Genomic DNA, 23,638 nt, shown 5'->3' on the forward strand with positions numbered 1-23,638 from the left:
ACAGCATGTTTTCTCCTCCAGGCTTCGACGGAGGAGCCTAACCCATGCGTGAAGCCGGAGCCCATCCAGCTCCCGCGGTTTGACATCAAGGAAATGACCGTCTTGGGTCCCGCGCTACCAGCCACAGTCACCGTCGAGTTCAAGTCCAAGTACCCGCTGAGGTTCCGCTGGCAGAAAGAACAGACCGTCACCCTGATCCGGAGCAAGAGCTTCCAGATGATGAACTATTTCTACATCCCTGTCGCAAGTAAGTATGACCGAGCATCTAGAGATCCATTTGTAAGGTTTAAACCGTCACCGCCAATTCCTCCTTGTCTTAGACAGTAGTCTAACTGGTAGTTTATATACAACAGCAGAAAATCGGGAATATATAGGTCCTGAAGTGGACTCCGAGTCTAGTCGGAGCTCACTCACCAATTCTCCTTCGTTCTCAGCTTGCACCGTAAAACTCCAAGTGCCCTTCTTAGGAAAGGCCAAACTCTAGCGTCTCCCGAAGTTGCTCCTACTCTCCGAGTGCATTTATTAACAGCTGCCTGAATATAGTCTCTCCTTCTGCAGTTAGTACCGCCTCATTCGTAATTTCCAACGGCATACCTTCCATTACACCGATCTCATCAAGCTACCACGTAATGGCTGGAGAACAATCTGATTTATCCACTTATGGTTCGCCTGAAACAACTGGTAGATTTTCCCATTAACTTATTTAATTGAGCCATGAATGCGGAACCACGATGCATGCATTAATGCCACCGATCTGGTCCGCCGACAAAAAACTTGGCGATACAGCTGCTACGCGGGGATGGTGGATGGTTACATAGAATTAGTCTCAATGCCTACACATTGTTAACGCAATACTCAAACGATGTATCAATCCGTTAGAGTATAGTTTCTCCTCATGAACGATGTCAAAGATTTTTAATGAAAGTCGCCTTCGAGTCGAACAGCACTCTGGTAGTTCTTTTCATGTTTTTCTTGCAGACGACAGTCTCCACAAGATTCATAACTCGCATGTGCGAGGTGTGCACACCACCAAACTGACCGTCTCAAAGAAGCGCGAATACAACCTGCATCCATTTGACGTCTACATCCTAAAAGTCAGGATTCTACACCCTTGTTACGATGTTGGGATGAAACTGGCTATCCCGCGGACCACAGACGGCCATCTTGTCACCATGATCAAAGAAATGGCCTTCCCGAGGTTCCTACAGATGCCGCTGAAGTCTTACACCCTGCAACCCGGGGACACGTTTCATCTGAACGTGTCCATGCTGATCGAGTTCATGGATGAACACACGGAGCAGAGCGGTTGGTACAAGATACTCCAGTTGGATGAAGAAATGCAGAAAGTCGAGTACGCAGACAGCATCCATATGACCCCACGTGACAACTTCAAGGTGGTCAATGCAATTCGTCGCCCTGAGTTTAGTAAATACATCGTCAGCAGTAACGCTGCTATTTCGCCAGTCAAGGACACTGACGCTGGGCTTTATGGCTACTACTTGGTGTTGCCTGAAGGTATTCATATCAGAGTGACTACTGAGATTAGGATGAACGAATCAGTACCTAACTCGATGGTGCAGTCCTGCAGTGGTGCCACGGAACAGGATGGCATGGCGCCGAACTTCCGAATCCCGATCATGCGCAAACTTGACAACTGCATCGGCTGCGTCGTAGCGAACATGGACAACCCAAAGATTGGACTCTACAAGATCAAGGACGTGAATGGAACATTGCAGGCTTTTGAGATCAAGATGTCGGACAAGTACCCTGGCGGATCTAACTTCACCACGGCCATGTTCCCCATCAAGAAGCCCTCCGATGACGACGATGCCCAGTACATCTGCGAGGCAGAGGACAAGAACGTCAACATCCAGCGGGCATTTGGTGTCACCACCTTTCTTCCCGTAAAGCTGACAGTGGTCAAGCCGAACAGAGTTGATATTGAGAAACCGACCAAGGTCAGTATGTGATTTCACTAACCAGTTCCGATCATTTGTGGACACCAATGACCAATCCTTTTGCAGACTTATGTTTGGTCCTATAACACGGAACTGTCGTTACTAAAAAGCTTTTTTCCTTTTGAAGGTGGTCTTCACGTGTAAAGCTACCGGTTTCCCAGCACCGGAGATTATCTTTTACAAGGGACCCCGAGATGACGCCAACTTCTTCAACGTCCACCGCCCATTCGATCCAGACACAGAGAAAGGCTGGGTTCGCGTCGCTCGCCGGAAGCACATTACATTCCACGTCAGGTATGACCCAAAACGAGGCACGACGAAAGCGCGACTTGTGTTCAACAAAGCAACGAAAAAAGATGCAGGGGGTGATGACTATGATTACAAATGTGTTGCCCGGAACAAGTATAGTTATAATATTGGTTTTATCTCTATTTACTATAACGGTTATGATGATTTAGACATCTGAGTGCCCGCGGATCGGAAACGGCGTTTATGTTTATAGCCGTTGTGAGAAAGAGAAGATTGAGGTGATCAAATGACGAACTGAATAGGGTGTGCCGAGGGAAAGGTAACCACTTCTGTTTGGGTATTGTTTTATCTGGTACCATTGTTGGCACAGATGATGAGCACAGTTTGGCAAGAGCATTATTGTAATCAGCTTAGGGCTGTGCAATTTTAAGGTAAAAAATCAATTGAAGGTTGGCTCCAAGCAGCCACTTTCACTAATAGAAGAGGCTGTTAATGAAGGGTGTATACAGAGATGTGATCACGAATAGGTTTGACAATCTATACTGTATTTGATGTAATCGAAGGTGACGGATGGCCTTTAAGTGAATGATGTCTCCTCCATAAGAAAGATACTGACCTTACGTTCAGAAAGTGCATGTAGTACTTCCGATCTTTTGAAGAGGGTTGCAGTTGCTTGTCCCTGCATGAGTCTGCCAATTTTTTTTCACGCGACGAAGGAAATAGTCATACCGTTAACTTACTTCTCATAGCAGATTTTTCTGTTTATATTACGCACAACGTTGCACTTTCTTATTGAGCACTTGTACATAGATTAGGGAGGTTGTGATGCAGGGTGTTATATTAGTAGGTATTCTTCTGTTCTGTGGACGGCTCTAGTTGCAGTATAAAATTGTGACCAAAATTATTGTGCTTCTTTATAATCAAGCGAAATAACTGAATTATGGTGCTGCTCCATTTGGGAGGATTCGGGCTGGTCACATAGAACCATAAATAACAACATCTATATCTACTGTGAACACAATTAGCACCAAATAGTCGTCGATGTAAAACGTATATTTGTTGTGAAGATCAGTCGTTCATGTGTACCCTTTACAATTGTTTATCGTAATACACACGATAACATATATGTTGAATAAAAGTCTTTGAAGACGATTCCAGTTGCTATTATATCTATAATATAACATCAGTGAGATTCAACCGACAGTCCTCAAGGGATTAGTGCGCTGAAAATAGACGAACTCGTCAACAGTATCGAATAAATGCTGTTATTATCTCTGCGTCATTTCGGATTACATCAAATAATGATCCATCCTTTTGAAGTTGATCTCGTGCCGACTATGAAGAGCAGCTGACAATAGGTGATCTTTGCCAACCATGATTATGCAGCCTATCATGGCAGGTCTCTGACCTTTGAGCCTCTTTGACATTCTTTATGCTGGCTCTGCTTCGGCTATGATCCTTTAGGAGATTAAAGAAACTGGATTCTTCTCTCACGATGTCTGTTTAGCGCCAGTTCAGGCATTGACAGGGCAAGTATGGTATGGAGCAGCCGCCATAGTGCCAGGGGGCAGTTGGTTTTGTCATGGACTTCCTTGTTTATGTTACTCCTTCTTCTGGTGACATCATCTACCGGGAAGAGAAAGAGGGCAAGAGAGGCAGACGATGGCTACGCAGAATATGTAAGTACCAGTTTATTTAGACGTTGTTCAGACTTCCTCGCAATGAAAAGGACTCCAGCTGACGGGTTCAACCCACGAATTCGCCAAGTATACGGCCATTGTACTTGCAGTAATGCAAGATGGGTGCCTATAGGTGTCCTCTGAATATCTTAAGGGGTATTCAAGCCATGAGTCCATAAAGATGCTTCCCTCGAAAGTGCAATCTTTGTCTTACTGTCCACAGCCAATACAACAGTAGCAAACAGTTTAACTGTAGCTTCAGCTGCCGAAAGTGTCCTGAATGTTCTTCTTGTCTGATCTGAGCATTTGACCACTAGTCTTAACGCTATGTTCTGGCTTGGTCTTTATTCCGATTTCGTAGATAGATTGGTAAACTTAGCCAGTTTGTCATCTCTCCAGGCGACCACACCCATTCCTCCCCTCGCAAAAGAAGAGGAAGACCCATGCAAGATGGACACGCCCCCTATCGAGTTCCCAGAGATCACCAGGGTGGAAATGACGACATTCAAGCAGTCAAAGCCGGCAAAGATGGTGGTGTACATCCGGTCAAAGTTTCCTATTGATCTGGTTTGGTACGAGCACGAGACGATCAAGGTTGCCAAGAGACAGTTGTACAAGTACCCGGTCCCAATAATCAGTAAGTAACACCATTATGATCTGACAAACTTCATTCATCAGATTTAGAAGTGAGCCAATTCGTCAACTCACTTTTCCCGCGCAGTCATTTCCCTTAATCAGGCTAGAAATTCTTACAGAAAATAATGTGCATTTTACAGTCCGATATTACTCTGGACTAAAAGCTTTACTTTCATCACATTGATCCATCTTCCTTTGTTGTTATTGTTCAAAGCCAGTGGTCTTCTTTTTATTATGTCTCTCTCTGTCTCTCTCTGTGATTCAGTCTTTCCGCTGAGGCGTTATCAGAATTACTCGGATAACATACAACTAGTAATTCACTGAATAACGAAAAGAATCCACCCCGAATCCTTTGATGGTGATAGTCTGGATTCTTTATAGAATTGGTATTCAGAGAATTGACAATAGGGAAATGAAGATTAGCAAATCTATTGCGTAGTTCGCTGACTTATTCGTTGACATAGAATTTGCAACATTTTCCAGAACATTATGATGTCAATTCATTGATAACTCGTCGCTTGCACGTAGGTGACAGCACCAACATCCGCTCTGCTGTTCTCCGATGTAACGTAACGGACTCCAGTCATACTCTCTTTGCCAGTCTGGACTCATGAAATGATGAGGCCACCAGACTGATGATTTCAGGCAAGTCTAATCTTCTCTCTTCGTGTTTCAGGCGACCACGACCATGAGATGGAATACCTGAACAAGAAGAACATGCATCGGGCAGCTTTGAAAGTCACGAACGTCAAACACACGAAACATGCTCTCTTCAACAGATACATGCTCGAGATTCGTATCAAGCATCCATGTCATGACGTCCTTATGCAACTGCGCATGCCCAGTGACCAGGTATTTCGGGGCAAGTATAGCAGAAAGACGCGTCTTACACCGCCAAAGATTGTAGAGGTTCCGAGGCAATCTTACGAGTTTGTGTCCGGGCATCATATCAAGTTCAATTTCACCTTTATCGTGAGCTCATCAAAGCGAGTCAATGCGCAGACCATGTGTAAAAAATACCGTGGTGGATGGACAAAATACATTGACAGGGACATTCAGATTGGAGACCCCTACCCCAGTTTGAAGTATTCCTGGATGCCTCTGGTTCGGCGGAAGAAGATCAACCGCGCCTTACCAACCAACATGGCCTTCAACGACGAGATCAAACGCCTCACCAATACCAATCTCTCGGTGAGCAGTGTCCTCAAGTTCGATCCTGCGCTGACAGTCAGTGACGGTCTTTATATGTACTCGTGGACTTTACCAGTTCGGATCGTTGCAAGGACGTACAGGGTCACCCTTGTCGTGTTTAGCGAACTTGTCAGACATACCAAGATCGCTCCCGCTGTCAAAATAGAATCCTGCGACAAACACCTACAGAAGTACGACACATTACTCAACCGGATCCTACCACTTCGACGACAGCTCGCAAACTGCATTGCTTGCACAGCTTCCGGTATTGGTTTACCAGAACCGGAAATAACATTGAAACAATCGGATATGACGTTGCGGAAGAAGCTTTCGCCACTGAGTAAGAAAGTGTACGGGAAGACCTTTGCTCGGGCGGAGTTTCCTCTCGGGAAGGTGTCCCATGGCAATCATGGCCAGTACATTTGCACGGCATCCTACTTGAACGGATTGCTGCGATACAGTTTCATCTTCACAGTGGTTACCTACGAAGCGGCAAATATTGTCAGGAGCCGGCCTGACTCGATCGTCATAAGAAAACCAACTGAGGTATGTTGTCCGATTTGTTTCTCCATGGCAAGATACTAGTATTACATCTTCTTATCCTGAGGTACATTCGTTTTCAAGGGACATCTAACTGGTAATCAAGCATTGGAAATGGTCACCAGTAGAAGAGTGGCGTTGCCATAGACCAATACATGTAATTGGAACTCCATCTACATTCTAAAAACGACGTTGTGTACGAAGTTTGTAGATGTATTTCAACGACGACGACGGTTTTCAGGAGTTCCCTGGCATGAATCCTCGTGCTACTATTTGAAAGCCACTTTACGAGTGTCGCGTAAATGGACTTGCGCACAGAGGAGACATCACATACCTTTGTGTTCTGTACTTCGTCGTTCGTAAGGGTTGCAAAACCTGCCTAGACGACGGCGCGAGACGGTCGCGGCAGTTTGGCAAATATGATGATCAAGAGATTCCAGAACACACTGGTTGACATGTAGATGTTGCAGATTCTAAGTATATGTGAAACAAATTTCGCATTTCTTATGAAGATTTTGTTTCCATTCCAGATCACGTACTATTGCAAGGCAGACGGCGACCCAATGCCGAAGATTCAATTCTTCATCGGCCGGAACTCCTCGCGCCTGTTACAGTTTCTTCCACTCAACACAACAGCAGAGGGCTGGAAGGAGATCCACAAATCACAGAACGTCACCATCAAGGCCAAGGTCGAACATCCGGAGAACGTGCTCGTTGCGAAGCTAATTCTAGACAAGGCTACCAAGATTGATGCGGGTGGTGAGGGTTGGGACTACAAGTGTCTTGCTAGGAATGAGTACAGCTATGACTTGGCTACCATGTCTATCTTTTATAAACACCCCTGGGAAACTTAAGGTTTGGCAGACCAACTTCGTAGCACAACCCAGAAGCTCTATCTTATCTGCTTTCGTCGGTTCGAGTTTATCCATGTCAAGTGGAATCATATTTCTCAATGTCAGCATCATCTTTCTCCGCGCTCACCTGACGTGTGACATGACACAGAGCTCGGCATCTCTTGTTGAAAACAGCAATTTCGCTATCGACTTCCTCTACCAATTGGCGAACAAGACGTTTTTGGCGCAACTTTACATTTCGCTGATATTGAGAAAGAATCAAAGCCTGTGAAATTCTACCAAAAAAAAGGTTTCCCAATAAATACACTTTGAAAAACAGTGTTAGTTTAGTTTATTGAATCATGTTAAGTGTGAAGTTGGAGTCTAAACTCATGGTAGTTTTGGAGGCGAGAGCACGGTCGTGCCAAAACAAATTTACCTCGTACTTTCACGAGTGGCGTTGTAATCAGTTAATGAATGCCTCATATAAATGTTGACATTCATTACCGAAATGGCCTATCGCATGATATGAACTAGAACGTTTAGCAAACAATAATGCAAATAGCAAGAGTATCGCTAAAAGTATCTACATGTAATCTCGATATTCTAATGCAAATAGCAGCCACGCATAAAGGTCATTCAATGATAAAGTCAAAATCCTGACCGGTCGGCTGCATCTTGATTTCATCTGTTTTGCACAACTTCGTACCTCCAGCAGGGAGCCGCTGCGGATATCGAATTCAAGTCGTGATGAGGAGACGATTCTGGGGACTTTCGTAGCTCTACTCGCCACCACTTAACCACCACGATGATTATTGTAGTTTGGTTGGGCAATTTTTACATAAAAAGGAACTCCTCGAAAACGGAGAATGTAATGATCGACACCAGTTGCTATTTTGGTTGACGTCAGACGGACTCCCTTTATTGGTATTGATGCATAAGTTTCCGCATCGATTTGATTATGGTTAATGACCTATGGTGCTGTCCATTGATGACATTGCTTCCTTCCCTCTGACCATTAGGGCTGTTGGTTTGACTGAGGTTCTAGGTCTGTCCACGTCCTGTCATCAGGCAAGGCATTAGCTGTGTGTGACTGCGCTCTATGGGGACATGGAGGAGGATATTGTGTTGGTCTTCTCCTGCGCAACTCACTTTCAGACCACTTAGAGGACTTCGTGTATTTTGCGGACGCGGGACGGAACTACCTTTGATCAGCAACACTGGTAAAGATTCGGGCTGAAATAATGTGAAATTGCAATTTCTATGCGAAAAAAATGTTCCTGGAAAGACCGTTAAACCCCGGGTTGTGCTGGAAGACCCCCAATCGAGACTTTCATTCTCTCACGAAGGACTTAGTTTCTGACTATACCTTGGAAGGTTGCTTAAAAACTGTCAATGTGACACAAGAACAATGCAGGAAAGTTGCTTTTTAGCTATAGATGTGACGAAAGTACTCGCATCAGATTCAAGTATCGTTTAGTTTCCGTTCAATGTAGTGTGAGATACTTTGTTGCATTGTCTATAACATTAATCATATGAAAATGGCACGGATGAACTTTCAAACGTTTCGACAGGATTCAAAGTCCTCGAACGCATCGAGCCATTCAACAGGAAGGTTACTTGGTGCCTTGGTTGTCTGTAAGGCCAAGTCGCGCTCTCTCAGAATCGTGTGGGCTGCCATATATCTGGTATGCCTGGTGGGGTTCGTGGCACACATGTGCATACTGATCCAGCGGTACACCGCCCATCCGATCAATGTGGACACCAAGTACACGACTAAACGGATTCCATTCCCAGACGTCACCATTTGTAACACGGTGGCTGTCTCCTTGGGAAAGATGATGTACAATTTGACAGCTTTCGAAGAAACCAACGCCTTCAAAAACTCCTCTCTTGATCACTTCGCTGATGTGAAGTACCTCAAGACAGCCTCAAAGCAAACTCTTTATGATATCTATCGTCGCATTGAGAACATGCTATATGTTTCCTTGAGCGACCAGTTTGGGCACGGGGACTACATTATAGTGCAGTGCTTGTATAAGGAGGACTTCTGTGATCGCAAGCTGATAAAGGAGGTGAAGATTCCTGGATATGGGAACTGCTTCACTCTCCCCTCCCCCGGCGATGTGGAGGAATCGGGCGAACATGGCGGCTACAGAATGGTACTCTTCACTGAAGGTAGAGTGCCCAATGAGACGTGGTTCAGTTCATATAACGACAGGATTAATACGTTATCCGAGTTTAAATACAGCATGCTTAAACCCGTTGGAATGAAAATAATCGTCCATGAGAAGGACAGTTACCCTGACCCAGGTTCTGGGACCATTGTTACGTCTGGTTACTACTGGAATATGGCAATAGAGCCGAAGTGGACGACGAGGGATCCTGCGACCCTCATTGGCTGCACTGGCGGAGATAGGACTCACATCAAATACAGGGACTATCTTACCGGAGAGATCAACAACTATAGCTACACACTGGAAGACTGCCGCAAGGTTCAGCTGCAACGCTACTGGTTCGAAACGTGTGGGTGTCTCTCTGAGGACTATCCGATCCCATATGAAGTGATTGCAGATAGCTTGGATCTAAATACGAAGAAGTCCTTCGACAATTTCTGTTTCTTCTCGTTCGAACTAATGGCTGATTTTACGAAATGGAAAGAGTACATGAAGGGACCGAATGGGAGCACAGCAGGGAGTAAGTTCAACTGTGCTGCAACGCTATTGAAACACCAAGAACGGAGAGATGTTGGGGAGTGGGAGGGCGTATGCAAAGCACCGTGTGAGGAGCGTAGATACCGCGTGTCGCACTCACAGGGGAGGTTTGGTCGAGATATGCCCTTCACACATTACTACTTGCACGCCAACTTGTTCTGCGAGCCGCCCGAATGGTTCCTAAACAAGACGGAATACCAATCTATCATCCCGACCTTGAACGACCTCTGCGAAGCATATCATAGGAATCATCCGAAGTCGGAGTTACAACTTCTGAGGGAGAACTTCCTGCAGCTTCATATCTACTTCCAGTCAGGGATTGTTAAGCATGTGACAGAAAGTTCAGCCTACCCTCTCTCAAATTTGTTTTCGGACATTGGGGGCATTCTCGGACTGTATGTTGGAGTGAGTGCTGTGACTTTGTGCGAAATTCTTCAGTATTGTATCAAATGGGTCGAATTGGGGAAGGACAAGAAGCAATCTAAAGGGGACGAGTCTGGTGAAAGAAAGCCTGAAGCTGGCGTGATATGTCCTCTTCAGAATGACAGCAGTCTGCAAGAGATCAGTGTAACCATTCACGAATAACATTGATGTTCAATGATGTCATACAGGGTGTTGCACATTATGACTTTGGTAGAGATTGAGTACCCTTGGAACACTCTGTCAGTGTAGTTAGGAATACCATTCACTTCTTTCCTTTGGTAGAGTTTTAGTTCCCTTGGAACAGAAGTTGTCAGTGTTTAGGTTAGGAATGGCATTCACTACTTTCCTCAAGCAGCCGTTTGTGTGACTTCCTGTAACATTTTGCAAATCAGAAGCTTGCCATTTTGAGGGAGATCAGAATCTGCAACAAGGAATGACAAATCACACCGTAAAAGACCAACTAATCAACTAATAGGTCAACCAAGAGATCACTACGAATGTGTGTCATGATCTCTTGGTTGCGCTTAATCAAAAGGCTCATCCGGCAGAATTTGATTCGATACATGTCCCCTACTTATGTTCCCGTCCCTCCTTCTCTATATACATGTCCGCTATTCACGTTCACATCTCTTCTAATGCACGTTTCCCGTCCCTCCTTCTCCATACATGTCCCCTACTCATGCTCACATCTCTTCTAATGCATGTTTCCCGTCCCTCCTTCTCCATACATGTCCCCTACTCATGCTCACATCTCTTCTAATGCATGTTTCCCGTCCCTCCTTCTCCATACATGTCCCCTACTCATGCTCACATCTCTTCTAATGCACGTTTCCCGTCCCTCCTTCTCCATACATGTCCCCTATTCATGCTCACATCTCTTCTAATGCATGTTTCCCGTCCCTCCTTCTCCATACATGTCCCCTACTCATGCTCACATCTCTTCTAATGCATGTTTCCCGTCCCTCCTTCTCCATACATGTCCCCTACTCATGCTCACATCTCTTCTAATGCACGTTTCCCGTCCCTCCTTCTCCATACATGTCCCCTATTCATGCTCACATCTCTTCTAATGCATGTTTCCCGTCCCTCCTTCTCCATACATGTCCCCTACTCACGTTCACATCTCTTCTAATGCACGTTTCCCGTCCCTCCTTCTCCATACATGTCCCCTACTCACGTTCACATCTCTTCTAATGCACGTTTCCCGTCCCTCCTTCTCCATACATGTCCCCTACTCACGTTCACATCTCTTCTAATGCATGTTTCCCGTCCCTCCTTCTCCATACATGTCCCCTACTCACGTTCACATCTCTTCTAATGCATGTTTCCTGTCCCTCCTTCTCCATACATGTCCCCTACTCATGCTCACATCTCTTCTAATGCATGTTTCCCGTCCCTCCTTCTCCATACATGTCCCCTACTGACGTTCACATCTCTTCTAATGCATGTTTCCTGTCCCTCCTTCTCCATACATGTCCCCTACTCATGCTCACATCTCTTCTAATGCACGTTTCCCGTCCCTCCTTCTCCATACATGTCCCCTACTCATGCTCACATCTCTTCTAATGCACGTTTCCCATCCTTCCTTCTCCATACATGTCCCCTACTCATGCTCACATCTCTTCTAATGCACGTTTCCCATCCCTCCTTCTCCATACATGTCCCCTACTCTTGCTCTCACTGGCATCTCTTCTTAAACATATTCCCGTCCCTCCTTTTCCATACATGTCCCCTCTTCATGTTCACATCTTCTTTCTTCTCCGTACATGTCCCCACAGACCTGGAGCATATACTGCCCTAGTGTCTGATCCTCATCACCAGAGCACACTCTTAGATTTTCTCCTTCTGGAAAGCTCTTGACCTGGGTACTCAGGCTTTTCAAGGCCGGAGAAGAATCAACATGTGCAATCTGATGACTTGGATCAGACACTCTGGCAATATTCGTATTATCGACCACTCTAAAAGAAGCTCAGAACACACCATTTTGAAAGGTCCTGACAGCAGAGTATTTTATTATCTTCCTTTTTTATGGAAACTACATCATTATAAATGGTACTGAAAGCACGACTATATTGATATTGTCCCATCTCAGCAAGTATAAACAGATAACATAATACAATTTATAGAATCCACAAGAACAAAAATCGAAGAGCCAATTTAGCCAATCATAAGGATCTCAAAGTTGACATGGCACAAATGATAATGAAATTGGGTTATAGCAGTGCCGCCTTGAAAAGAGTACATCACTTTATCCGACAACATCCGGATTGCAAATAATAGGACGTTTCTTTTTAGGAGTGATTGGTGAAATAGTCTTCTAACCTGAACACTGAAGTCCTCCATGGAATCTCTGTCCTTTCTACTGCATTTCACACTAATTCATTACTGTGACATGCATTTACAGTTAAAGTTAAACCCTTTATTTTCGTAAACCTAATACTAGCAGTAGAATCTCTCTTAATAGAGAGGTTGTCCTTAATAGAGAGGTTGTCCTTAATAGAGAGGTTGTCCTTAATAGAGGTTGTCCTTAATAGAGAGGTTGTCCTTAATAGAGAGGTTGTCCTCAATAGAGAAGTGTCCGCAAAGGGAGGTTCCAGTGTACCGGTAATACTTTCATGAGTTTTGCATAAGTGGGTCATAAACCCAACGTTAATGGCACAAAAATAAGTACTGACCTGATGAAATTACATAAAAATAATTAGAAGACCCATAAATTTTGTTAATATGATGATTGGAAAACCATTCCATTTGTGTAACTTTGTTTGTGGTGGTGAACTCTGAAAAGGACATTTTTGCTAAAATCTAAGCTTGCAAAAATAAAGGAGTTTGCATTATTGAACATTTATATTAAGAAATTTCCAGTTGATATTGTCAAGTCTTTTGATTTGGCAGATTTCTATTCTCACTGATGTGACCTACGAGTCTGTGTTCTTCTTTTCTATATCCAACAAGGCTGAGCGTATTCCAACCTTTTTTAGTTCTTCGATCAGATCACCACTCTTGTGCATTTCGAGCATGATATCACAGCCACCCAGGAACTCTCCGTCCAAGTATATCTGGGGTATCGTAGGCCAGCTTGAATAGTCCTTGATTCCTGAAAAATATAAGATAAATTTCAATTCATGATCAAACTATGACTAATTTAATGAGTCTTCCACAGTGAGTGAATGAGACAATTCAGATTCTCACGACAACCTTGTGTGAGGAGATAACAAGTGACTGCAAACTCCTTGGACATTTATTCCTTCAGTAAGTAGATCGAGATACCAACACAACATATGTCACTGGTCTTGAAGATCGAAACTAGCCCAAGCCCAGGGCCACGAGGAGATGCAACCAGCTAACGACAGACTGCACCCCCCCCCCCCCCCCATAGCTACATCTGTCTTTCGTCTCATCCAACTGCAGAATCAATCTCCTCCCGTCTCCGGTCTCCTGTGTAATCAGTCTCCTCCGATCCCGTCTCCTCTGACTGCGCATGTAGACAAAACAAGCTGGAGACAAAGACAAAGTGCAAAAACTATGTAACATACCCTGCCTTATATCATCATCGTCGAGGACATTGTGGGCATCGAAGTTCTCCACTCCATGAAATTTGAGAATCTGGACAACGCCATTGCTGAAGCCACATCGAGGGGCATCAGGAGTGCCCTTCATGAAAACCACCACTTTACTCCCCTTTACAATCCCCTCTATGCGTTCTTTTACATTTGGGTTCGTGCAGTAAGTAGCACTTATGACTCTAGATAAAGAATATCTTAAATCTAATTTCGAAATGCTGCGTAATAATGCCATTTTCGAAGCCTTTTTGCAAATTGCAAGCCAGCGAAGTGATGTTTGATAATCTCTTTCCAGGCGTTGTTGCGTCGTTATAAATGCGGCACAGCCGTGTAATTTTCCGGTAGCCACGGAATCGTTGTTACAAAGTTTACAAAAAGTATAAAGCGGGAATTTCAATTTTTTACTTTTCATTCTACTTATAATCCCTCCAATAAATGCTCATTTAAAGACCAAATTTTGCTTTGAATTGGTTAAATGCGGTACGGTGACCATACAAATATATTGCTTCAATGATCTTTCTCGTGCAAATATGCTAATTGTGGCCAATATTCTAACAACTGTCGTCATCCGACATTTAAAATTATCAGAAACCATGTAAAAATATCATCTATTTTCGAACATGGGGTGAATTTATTTCCAAGGTCTCACTTACTTGCGAGTGACGGAAATTCTGCAACCACAGTAAGTCCCAAGAGTGTCCTTGATAGGGAGGTTCTACTGTATCATTGTCTAAATTTGTTATTATTTCACTTAATGACTTGCAATTGCATTACTTTACTATTGGCAGTAGAGCTAGAGAAAATAAAACCACAATCTAAGTCCAAGAGATGAGTCAGCAGAGTGGGGGTGGGCATGGTAATTCGCAATGGCGGGGCCGCGGCTTTGGATGGAGAGGCCGTGGCAAATACTTCAACACTTATGGAAGAGGAAGGGGCCGAGGAGGACAACAATCAAACAACCGAGGTAAGACTGAAAAAGATTTGATATACCGGTATGACTGGTTAAAAAGGTCAATGTATTTCATAGATACTTTCAGGCATCTTAAGGGCCTATGTCATTTGTTTGTTCTTGTGCCTCATCTAGATTGAAATAAACATACCTGCAGGCTAACACAATTGTCATCAGGACCAAAAACTTAAACTTGCCTGAAAAGCAGGTGGTTGTCGTCATATTTCCATCTGGTTTATATCGATTTTGTTTTTGGATTTTCAGATAAAAGCCAGTCCAGAGCATCCCAATCAAGTCAAACCCAGCCAGACAGACCACGTTATGTTCAGACCCAGCTTGACAATCTTACTCCATACAAAGGATGGAAGATATACTTCCCAGATGATGGTAGGTTGATGATGGATTAGTAGGCTAGAGGGAGTGGTAACAGTACTGGTAGCAGTTGTGGTACTGCCCCAGCCAAAGCCCATAAAATCCGAACCTTGGCGTTCCATATGAAAAAAATGGTTGTGGCATAACCGTTTCACGCCAACTGGTGCTTACTGGACATTCTTCGATTCTTTCTTTCATTTCAGTTTATTCAGAGTTCTCACCTACCGTTCAGAAGATACAACTGTTTGAAAAATTCTTTGTTTCGTGGAAGCTGACCTATAAATTTGTAAGTGTTTTGCTAGTGATTTTCTTATTTTGTATTGTTTTACATCAACTAAGAACCTTTTTGTTATTATGTGTTTTCTGCTATCAGAAAAATTTGTGGGAATAACATGGCACAAAAAAATCGAATTCCAGTTTGTTAAAAGGTTGTCAAAGTACTAGATTCATATTTTGTGATGATGTTCAAGTCTGAATCATTGCTTTCAGGCTAAGTTGGAGGCTGATGGATTCTTTATGATTGACTTCAAGGAATTGGAAGCCAATGAAGGTTAGTCAGAGAGCTTTTGATTTCACCTCTTTTGTTACAAGCAAATCTTTGCCATAGGATTTTAGTCCACATCAGAATACACATTTACCCCCTGTGTGGGATATTTAACCTGCCCTGGCATAGACACTCAGGTACAGAGAATCTTAGTTTGAAGTCTCATTCGAAAGACTGTGAAAAGCAAGGAATTCTAGTTCCTTGAAACCATGTCAGTTCATGCGGTGGTCCAACTTTGTGTCCTGCTTGGAAACCTGGGCCCTATTGCGTGGTAGCCAGCAGTATTTATCACTAGGCTGTGAGGCTCCTCATACGATTTAATCAGACGATGGTAGAATTCAACTTTTTATTGCCTGGTTTTGTGTTTGCTTTGTATTCTAGTTGTAAAGGAAGGCTACCCAGTATTTTTGGAGGAGCTGCGCAGTAACCCTGAAATGGTCATCAACACCCTTGGTTTAGCTATGCACCAGGTTGGTACAGCAGAAATCTTGCCAATTTTATTTCTTGCAGAGATATTATCTTGTCTTATCCTACCAATGTGACTGAGGCATACTATCACACAAATGATATCAATGCCAAGTTTCAGTGTGATGATATGTATAACTGTGCTATGCCCTGTGGGAAGATTTATTTCTATCTAACTGAGCCACAAGGAAAATACAGTGAACAAGAACAGATTTTGTTATTTTATTTTAGATCATGTGTCAAGAACAGGACCAGGTATCCAACAACAATAATACTCAGGGACCGTCAATACCATACAGTTTACCCAAGATCCATGCCAGAATAATCAACTATGACGGGATCATTCATCTCAAAAATCTTAAGGCGAACTATTATGGTAAAGTTTACCTCAAAAATGTTTGCTTTTGATGATACAGTTTCCTTAGTAAGTCTGTGCTGCTGCAGAATTGCACTTGTGTTTTACCCAATCTTGTTTAGGCATGTCAACCTGACACATTTCAAACAGCGACGAAGTTCTGCAAATAATGAACATGTACTGAGGACATTTGCCTGAATTCTATGAGTTTCTGATTTCAGCAATTACATGTAGTCCACTGTTTCTATTTCAGGGAAATTTTTGTCTGTGAAAGGGACTGTGGTCCGGGTCGGTAACATCAAACCTATCTGTACGAGGATGGCCTTTGAGTGTGGCACATGCAGTGGAATACAAGCTATTAATCTACCAGATGGGAAATACATCCTACCAACAAAGGTAATTGAGCTATCATGAACAACTTATAAATTACAAAATGTGTTCCGACGGTGTTCTTGACTGCCTACTAATCTGTCTCGAATCATCTGCCGTTACCTACTGAGTGACCTAGTTGGTGTTTTTCATGATCTTTTTCCTGATTATGGTCCTCATTCAGAAATTGTGGTGGTTATCTTTCAGTGTCCAGCACCTGACTGTAGAGGGAGGACCTTTTACCCGAAGAGGGAATCCAGTTTGACGGAGACAGTAGATTGGCAAAGTATCAGGTAGGTCATTTGGTCGTCTGTAAAACCTCCATTGTTGGATGGCATGTTTGAAGCGGTCCGCAAACTTACGATACCTGTTGCTGTGATGTAGCCAAGACAGCAGCATGAATGGAAAGCAGTCACCGACTTGTTAAATCGAACTGGTGTCACATTGCCAAGGGGACAGCTAAAGGATCCGTGCTCTATCTGTTGCCATATGCAGGACACAAAATAAATGGATGATACGAAGTTTTATAGTAATGGATTTAATATGTCATTACAAAAAGATATATTGACATTCTTTGTAACATCATTTTATGACAGAAGAGTCCAGTAACCGATAGCTCAAAAACTATTCAGAAAAAACAGTGTACGTAGTACATACAAAATAATAATGTGAATGAAATATTCACTGAGCACAGTTTTGCTAGGTCCATGGTTGATGAGAGTTCACAGCATATCCGTCTGGTAATAGTGTTTTCCATCCCTTGAATGGGTAGTAATCAGAGATCCCGACACATTTCGATTCACACGACCGACGTTGGGTTCAGAATAGCTAGGCACACATCTCGGTGTTGACGTACACACAGGCAGATACCAAGGGTCTCTGTCACTTACAGTCAAATCCAAACGTAGTGTCGAAATTTTCGATTCTGGGCGAGATATTGAAATGTCACCTGTCGACGGAGTAGGCTTTGATGATGAGAAATCCGGTTGCAAAAATCTTGCCAATAAGGGATCGCGAAACTTTCCTTGTTTGAATAAACTCACAGATTTCGTCTTTCTGAGCGGAGTCTGGATAGATTCAGTCGATAGCGTACGATTATGAAGACTGCATCGTTGCAACTTCAACTTCTGGAACCTTTCCTTCAGGGTTGCATCCTTGGCTTTCAAGTCGAGTGATTTCACGTGGAGTTTGGCCATTTTCCTTTCAAGGATTCGATTGCGTATTTGAGTGATTCTGCTTCTCGGTGTTGGTACTTTCTTCAGTTTGTCACATGATGCCTGAGGACTTGCTACGCTGTGTCTCCTGGGTGTTTTGACTCTCGACTCCCTTGATCTGCCTCTGGTCCTCTCTCTTCCAGTGGTGGCAAGCACAGTGATGGCCATTGCAAAAACTAGCGGTTTTCTAGCTGTAAAAAAGTACACTCAGAACAAATATTTCTCCAGGTTTTGGTTTCTCACTCTTCAGAGCATGGAATGAATCAGACAGACAGACCTATCTTATTTATACACTCTTACCAATAACAAGTTGTCTGCTAATGAATGATGGTCATTGATGCCCAATTATGGAGTAATTTGTTGTATCTACCAGCTGTCATTGGGTGTAGATGGGTAGCCCTACATTTTGTGGTGAGTTGTGATATGTTTTTAAAGGTCACAACCTGAGAGGTGTTAAATGCTGGCTGGCTGGTAATTAGTTTTGCTGATTAGATTAAATTACTGCTCTACTAATTAAATTGGTTAACTAATCATCAGAGAAAGATCAATTGCTAGATAGTCTGACTCAATTAAAGTTAAAATCTGATGACTGTTCATTTGTAATTTTATTGTTTGCTGCAATTCTTACAATTATGAAAAATTGGGTGATTAAGTGACACAAATTTTCCTAGTTTTGCTGATTAATCATTTAGTACAAATTTAACTGATTTGGATATTGATTAATTTATGATTCCAATCAAAAGAACCGTTTTCCCTAAAAAATGGATGGCATTATTCTTGAAAAAGAAACGACATGTAAATTGGAAATTGGTCGAATTATCGTTATTTTTTTGAAAATCAAGTTGACATTTTTGCCTTATTCAGTAATTGTTTCTTCGTAGGGTTCAGGAAATAATGACTGATGATCATCGAGAATCTGGTAGAATTCCAAGGACTGTTGACTGTGAGCTAACAGCAGATTTAGGTAATTCGTTATTTTTACACAATTCAGGTTTCAGAAAAGATAAGGATAATGGGTGAATGTTAATGCCAGAGAAGTTAGGCTGAGACTGATGATGATGGTATTTGTGGGTCACCTACTGGATATTATGAAAATTCCCACGGTGGGTGAGATGATAAACCCATTATATCAATACGATGTAAAAGAATGATTTTCTTGTTTCAGTTGACAGCTGTGTACCTGGCGACATGGTGACCGTCTCCGGTGTTGTAAAAGTCACCAGCACCGACAGTGGTTACTCCAAGAACAATAAAGACAAGTGCATGTTCCTGCTTTACATCCATGCCAACTCCGTCAACAATGCCAAGGGGAACAAAGTCACAGGGGACCAAGGGGCAGGGGTTGCCATGGAGTTCTCGGTGAAGGAATTGTATGCTATTGAAGAGATCCAGGAAGAACAGAATTTGTTCAGATTGATAGTTGGGTGAGTTTTAAGCTTCAAATAATTTGTACTGTAATGACTAATGATCCTGTTGTGCGGTCTAATTTTAACTTACAACTATTATACTCATTGCAGGAGCCTGTGTCCGTCCATCTATGGACATGAGACGGTGAAAGCGGGTCTTGTCCTTGGTCTGTTTGGAGGTTCACAGAAGTACGGCAATGACAAGGTGTGTTTCTTAGATTTGCATTTGGTTTTTCTTCCTCTCTGTTCGTTGTGTGCCTCTTCAGTTAAAGCATGTGATGTTCAGTTGACCTTTGGGCTGTGCTAAAAAACTTGTCAAGAAGCTCTCTCATTTATCTCTATTGTACTCTTGGTGTTCCAGAATCACATCCCTGTGCGAGGAGATCCTCACATTCTCGTGGTTGGAGATCCCGGCTTAGGGAAGAGTCAGGTATGTGTGTTGTTTAATACGGATTGTTTCAGCCAAGGACCAGATTGCCAATGGACAGAAACTTTCTGGTCAGGGGCAGTTCACTTGGGCATGCCCACTTGCAATTCGTTCTGGTTGATTTCAAGGGAATGGAATAGATTTTCATGATTTTCAACTAACATGCATCCAATGCATTGTCAAATACACTTTTGGCTGTATGTAATATCTGGCATTGCGCTGAAGGTTTCTGGTCTTTTTGTGTGAATATGTTTTCTTGATACTTTTCAGATGTTGCAAGCTGTCGCTGGAGTAGCTCCAAGAAGTGTATATGTTTGTGGTAATACTACGACTACTGCTGGACTTACAGTAAGACATGCTAGGCTCACATCAGTAGTTTGATTGTTCAGCATTAGATTGAAGAATTGGTCTAATCTGCTAGAAGCTGAACTTGCCCATTTACATACTCAGTTCCATAAGTAAAGAGATCTTAAGTGATGTGACATTTTTGCAGGATTACTGTCTTTCTCTTCATGAAACGGGTTTCATTTGGCAGCAGATATGGAAAAATCGATGCCTGCTCTCTGCAAAACTTTGAATTGAAGCAAATGCTGAAGTTGAAGTGAGCAAGTAAGTAAGAAAATTGCGTCTTTGGGCACGCGAGGGATTAAAGAATGAAGTGGTTGTTTTGCAGGTGACCTTGTCTAAGGAGGGTGGTTCTGGTGATTATGCCCTGGAGGCTGGTGCCCTTGTTCTTGCTGATCAAGGATGCTGCTGCATTGATGAGTTTGATAAGATGGGGAACCAGCATCAGGCACTCTTAGAAGCTATGGTAGGTGCACTAGAGTCGTTTTTATCGAACCTGCTTCCGATAGACGGTACTATCTTTTGCTCTGTAATTGAAGAATGCCAATGTCAGACACCAGTGTACAAGCTACAAGACTATGTCCTGCACCAGGATATACAACACCTATTGTAGCACCGAGTATTAAAGCCCCAGAATTTCCCTCAAATCTGACCTGCAGTCACCAATGTTGAGGAAAAACTGAGGGGACACAGCAAGACTTCGAAATTACAAGCCAGTTCATCTGCTATCAAAGACTAAACTTCAAATTCCCTTTCTTGTTTCTAGGAACAGCAGAGTATTAGCATTGCCAAAGCTGGCATTGTATGTAGGTAAGTAAAACATGTGTTGTGTTTAAACTTTAAGCTGGTCTATTGTAGGAGACCCGTCCAAGGTGTGTGACTTTCACCCCAGAGATTACATGACGTTGAAATCTTATGTGGTTTTCTCCACATTATAGTTCGAAGTTTAAGTGAGATACTTCACACCTGCTTCTAAGCATTCAATGGAGGACTCAGGCGTGCTGTCAAAATGAACTTCCACTTTTGATTGACCTTACTTAAGACTAGGGATTCTGTTGCAGTCTTCCTGCAAGAGCATCGATCATCGCAGCAGCTAACCCTGTGGGTGGACACTACAACAAGGCAAAAACTGTCTCGGAAAATCTCAAGTAAGTAAAATACAATAACTGTACTTACAACTTGTCTGGAATCCTGACCTCACTCTCGCTGTAGGATTCAAACTAAAACAAGCAGCAAGAATGTTCTAAGAGCCACCATTAGACGATGGCTAGAGAGACCAAAGAACAATGGCATGACACTGTGGTGGGGATGGTGTCATGCCATAGATTGGCCAGATTTGGTACAACAGTTATCGTTGAGAAAACTGTTTTGGTTTTTTTTCAGGATGGGCAGTGCACTTCTCTCCAGATTTGATCTTGTCTTCATAATGCTGGATAGACCTGATGAGGTAAGAAACAAGTAAAGAGTTAACCAACACTGATGTTTCCAATGTGCCACTAAAAGGTCTAAAGGCCTTTCTCAACAACAGGGGTTTCTGAGTCCTTGAAAGAATTGACCTTCATATGAGTCTAGATACTATAACAGTTGGGCAATGATATTGATTTGACCACATATGTTGCAATGCTTTCAGGAAATGGACAGTATGCTCTCTGAACATGTGATGTCTCTTCATGCTGGGCAAAAGAAAACTAAAGCTGCCATAGGAACAAAAAGGAAAAGCATGGTAAGAAGAATTCAGGAATTCGGTTCCTAGCAGGACGATCTCTCCTGCCTCGTAATACGTGTATATGATTCTATGCGAGTCTGTCTATGGTAGCGTTGCCTTGGCCTCATTTCACCATAGTTTTGTAAGGACAGAAGCCTGTTGTCTCCACTCATTGTCTCTTCCCATATTGATATACTTCCTGTTTTTTTCATTCAGGATGACATGATGGATGAAAGCAGAAGACAGTGGGAGGCAGACAAACCATTATCGGAACGCCTCAAGACTCCAAGGGATGAATCATTTGATCCTCTCCCTGCACAACTGCTCAGAAAGGTTTGTTTCTTCTCCGGTTCAGTGAAGAGGTGAGAGGTCATTACACATGAAGTCTTTAAGGCATTTAAATACATTCGCCCTTCTACGAACACAGGTACTGACAACCTGGCGATCTTCTCTAGTTCCAGTAGCCCCATAGGGAGTTTCTCCTTACTCTTTAAGATGATGGTATATCTTATTTCATTTCCAGTATATCGGTTATGCAAGGAAGTACGTGCATCCCTCAATAGGTGCTGACGCTGCTGCGCTATTACAGAAGTTCTATCTCGACTTGCGAAAGAATCATCACAGTAAGGACAGCACTCCCATCACCACACGACAGTTGGAGTCACTCATCAGACTGACTGAGGTAAGTTGATGTGTCAGGGAGTCAACCGCACCACACAGTAAGAAAAAAACCAATACAATTTAGTGATACATAAAGTTGCTGCTGTTCAAAGAGGAACCTTGTTTGGGTGTTACTGTCCAGACAAAGATTGCATCTCTTGAGGCTTTCACTCAGAGTGTACTCAGAGCTTGCAGAGCCAGATGGCAGATAAACGATTTCATTTCTCCATATGTACCAAATGTGACTTACTAATGCTACCTATTTGGGTGTGATTGGTCACGTATGATTGAATGAAAAACTAATTTGAATTATTTGATTTCAAACTGACCTTGCTTTCAGGCCCGAGCTAGATTAGAATTGCGAGAAGCAGCGACAGCCCAAGATGCCCAAGATGTAATCGATATCATGAAGGACAGCATGATGGATACGTTTTCAAACGAGTTTGGATTCCTCGACTTTCAGCGATCTCAACATGGCTCTGGCATGAGCAGTAAATCTCAGGTGAGTCTGAACACCCTCCAAACAAGTGATTTTTGTTTGTGATTATTATCACGAGAAAGTGAGAAGCATATCTGACTCATCTGCATCTATTTGACAGTTGATACATCTTTTGTGAAAATACATGTATAGGTTCAACACGTTTGACCGTGTTTGAAGTCTGACTGTCCTTTCTGATTAACTTTCTAATAATGTATAATGTTGTCCTTTCATTCACGTCACAGGCAAAGAAATTTGTGTCCGTGCTGCAGAAAATTGCTGAGCAGACTTACAACTCATTATTCGCTGTGCAGCAGATGAGACAGATAGCTCAGGATGCTGGGATTCAGGTCAAGGACTTCGAGGGATTTGTTAGTTCACTCAACAACCAGGGATTTTTGCTGCAGAAAGGCCCAAGGGTCTATCAACTACAGACCACTGGATTCTAATGATTGGGGCCATGAGTTTACGGACAGAACTAGAAAGGGAATTGACATTCTCTCATGATATGTGATCGTGGACTGGACAAAGAGAACATTTCAATGATGTTTACGGACCATGAGTTT

At 43.0% G+C, this 23,638-nt stretch overlaps 5 protein-coding genes across 6 annotated transcripts in view; 4 read left to right on the plus strand and 1 right to left on the minus strand.

The window, feature by feature from the left end:
• Window positions 1–23,638, plus strand: part of LOC135485346 (uncharacterized) — a 28,220-nt gene that overhangs the window by 3,257 nt on the left and 1,325 nt on the right. The window contains exons 2-4 of one of the 2 annotated variants that reach the window (XR_010446556.1): window positions 22–247; window positions 979–1,958; window positions 2,086–3,265. Coding sequence is in view for 1 of the 2 variants with exons in the window: in XM_064767247.1 (XP_064623317.1) it covers window positions 22–247; window positions 979–1,958; window positions 2,086–2,424 (1,545 nt within the window). In the remaining variant the exon portion in view is untranslated. Of the gene's footprint in view, window positions 1–21; window positions 248–978; window positions 1,959–2,085; window positions 3,357–23,638 lie in introns of those variants that run through there. The other variant, XM_064767247.1, reaches the window with a different exon arrangement.
• Window positions 3,538–7,417, plus strand: LOC135484964 (uncharacterized). The gene is made up of 4 exons (XM_064766682.1): window positions 3,538–3,886; window positions 4,286–4,523; window positions 5,199–6,259; window positions 6,784–7,417. The coding sequence occupies exons 1-4, from the start codon at window positions 3,743–3,745 to the stop codon at window positions 7,105–7,107; spliced, it is 1,767 nt and encodes a 588-aa protein (XP_064622752.1). The 5' UTR covers window positions 3,538–3,742; the 3' UTR covers window positions 7,108–7,417.
• LOC135484972 (FMRFamide-activated amiloride-sensitive sodium channel-like) lies at window positions 8,129–11,378 on the plus strand. The gene has a single exon (XM_064766691.1). The coding sequence runs from the start codon at window positions 8,622–8,624 to the stop codon at window positions 10,383–10,385; it is 1,764 nt and encodes a 587-aa protein (XP_064622761.1). The 5' UTR covers window positions 8,129–8,621; the 3' UTR covers window positions 10,386–11,378.
• Window positions 13,139–14,018, minus strand: LOC135484568 (glutaredoxin-related protein 5, mitochondrial-like). Its single transcript, XM_064766171.1, has 2 exons — window positions 13,757–14,018; window positions 13,139–13,317 (listed from the first exon to the last, which is right to left on the minus strand). The coding sequence occupies exons 1-2, from the start codon at window positions 14,016–14,018 to the stop codon at window positions 13,139–13,141; spliced, it is 441 nt and encodes a 146-aa protein (XP_064622241.1).
• On the plus strand, window positions 14,583–23,622 carry LOC135485343 (DNA helicase MCM8-like). Its single transcript, XM_064767243.1, has 22 exons — window positions 14,583–14,747; window positions 14,997–15,119; window positions 15,308–15,390; window positions 15,594–15,654; window positions 16,030–16,118; window positions 16,345–16,489; window positions 16,722–16,864; window positions 17,045–17,130; window positions 18,933–19,015; window positions 19,217–19,475; window positions 19,569–19,662; window positions 19,819–19,887; window positions 20,155–20,232; window positions 20,558–20,695; window positions 20,996–21,039; window positions 21,291–21,377; window positions 21,613–21,676; window positions 21,860–21,952; window positions 22,151–22,267; window positions 22,458–22,616; window positions 22,935–23,096; window positions 23,318–23,622. Exons 1-22 carry the CDS (start codon window positions 14,612–14,614, stop codon window positions 23,519–23,521), a joined length of 2,517 nt encoding a protein of 838 aa, XP_064623313.1. The 5' UTR covers window positions 14,583–14,611; the 3' UTR covers window positions 23,522–23,622.

This window comes from Lineus longissimus, chromosome 3 (genome assembly GCF_910592395.1).
Source record: "Lineus longissimus chromosome 3, tnLinLong1.2, whole genome shotgun sequence".
Taxonomy (NCBI): domain Eukaryota; kingdom Metazoa; phylum Nemertea; class Pilidiophora; order Heteronemertea; family Lineidae; genus Lineus; species Lineus longissimus.

Bases quoted from the DNA above. Each gene is read 5' to 3' on its own strand.
- LOC135484964 (XM_064766682.1), top strand. From the start codon at position 3,743: ATGGTATGGAGCAGCCGCCATAGTGCCAGGGGGCAGTTGGTTTTGTCA. The intron at 3,887-4,285 runs GTAAGTACCAGT...TCATCTCTCCAG, and splicing joins ACGATGGCTACGCAGAATAT to GCGACCACACCCATTCCTCC. The intron at 6,260-6,783 runs GTATGTTGTCCG...TTTCCATTCCAG, and splicing joins TCATAAGAAAACCAACTGAG to ATCACGTACTATTGCAAGGC.
- LOC135485343 (XM_064767243.1), top strand. From the start codon at position 14,612: ATGAGTCAGCAGAGTGGGGGTGGGCATGGTAATTCGCAATGGCGGGGC. The intron at 15,391-15,593 runs GTAAGTGTTTTG...CATTGCTTTCAG, and splicing joins GGAAGCTGACCTATAAATTT to GCTAAGTTGGAGGCTGATGG. The intron at 23,097-23,317 runs GTGAGTCTGAAC...TTCACGTCACAG, and splicing joins GCATGAGCAGTAAATCTCAG to GCAAAGAAATTTGTGTCCGT.
- LOC135484972 (XM_064766691.1), top strand. From the start codon at position 8,622: ATGAAAATGGCACGGATGAACTTTCAAACGTTTCGACAGGATTCAAAG.
- LOC135484568 (XM_064766171.1), bottom strand. From the start codon at position 14,018: ATGGCATTATTACGCAGCATTTCGAAATTAGATTTAAGATATTCTTTA. The intron at 13,318-13,756 runs GTATGTTACATA...TATATTTTTCAG, and splicing joins CGATGATGATATAAGGCAGG to GAATCAAGGACTATTCAAGC.